This window comes from Penaeus monodon, chromosome 33 (assembly GCF_015228065.2).
Source record: "Penaeus monodon isolate SGIC_2016 chromosome 33, NSTDA_Pmon_1, whole genome shotgun sequence".
In the NCBI taxonomy this organism is placed as follows: Eukaryota; Metazoa; Arthropoda; class Malacostraca; order Decapoda; family Penaeidae; genus Penaeus; species Penaeus monodon.
This window is the reverse complement of record NC_051418.1, coordinates 16632084-16633045: the sequence shown is the minus strand read 5'-3', so window position 1 is coordinate 16633045 and position 962 is coordinate 16632084. Positions and strand designations below refer to the sequence as shown.

The 962-nt window shown below is 36.3% G+C and overlaps 1 protein-coding gene across 1 annotated transcript in view; it reads right to left on the bottom strand.

Annotated features, from left to right (window-relative positions):
- Positions 1-962, bottom strand: part of LOC119594092 — a gene marked incomplete in the record, with an annotated part of 59988 nt that overhangs the window by 3594 nt on the left and 55432 nt on the right. The window contains 3 exon segments of the mRNA XM_037943147.1: positions 1-172; positions 358-509; positions 810-923. Of these exon segments, the coding sequence (XP_037799075.1) occupies positions 1-172; positions 358-509; positions 810-923 (438 nt within the window).

Sequence of the window (962 nt, the reverse complement as noted above, 5' to 3'; positions counted from 1 at the left end):
AGATGTGGTTGAGGTGGTCACAGTGTCTCCTGATGATACTTCTTGACTAGTCTCATGGTCACTGGCAGACGCTTCCTCTTCCACTTTCTCGGTTTCCTTCTCATCACGGTCTCTCTCCTCTTCTGATTCATCATGCTCTGCTGCAGCCATTGTTGAGTGCTTCTTAAGGGACCTATTAAAGGTAATTAACAATGTTTATTTCATAAAAACTTTACAAAGCAACGTAGAAAAAAATATGTAGATGATGTCCCTGTATATATCTACTGACAGAATTAAAAACAAACAATACTTTTTGTTTTATTAATTCTTCTATCAAAAAGATTTGGAACATATTCTTCAACATATTAACTGACATACCTATAAAGGGCCTCCATCACTGACTGCTTTTCTGCTGCAGACTTCCTCTTCTCCTTGTCTCTAAGCATTGCTCTTCTGGTGATAGATGTTCGACTACGAGGCACTAATCTTCTCTGAGCCCCTCGAACGCTTTCAGACTTTACCAAACATGGCTAAAAAATCATTGAGGTTGTAGTACATGGCTGTTTCATAGTGCCTAGTCATGCAAAAACTCACTGAGTAAAAAGCTACAGTTTAGGGGAAGTACACTACTATTACATTATCAACTTAAAAATTCTCTTACAAACCAATATCTTATGCTGGGGGTTTAATCTCTATATTAAAAGTAATAGTTATAACACATACACTTTGATGTATAAAAAAAAAATAAAAATAAAATATTTGCAATTACTTCAGCATAAATGAAAAATCAATAACAGTGATGTCAAAATATTTCAATAAGGCAATCTTACCGACTGGTGATCCTCATCTTCAGACAAGTCTTTGGTTGGTGTTTCGTTAGTACTGGTCATGGAGTAGTGTACTCGATTTGCTCCTTCTTCTTCTTCCTGGTCACCCTCTCGTACCTATGAAAAATTTGGGAAGGAATCATGCTTTGTTTTCTT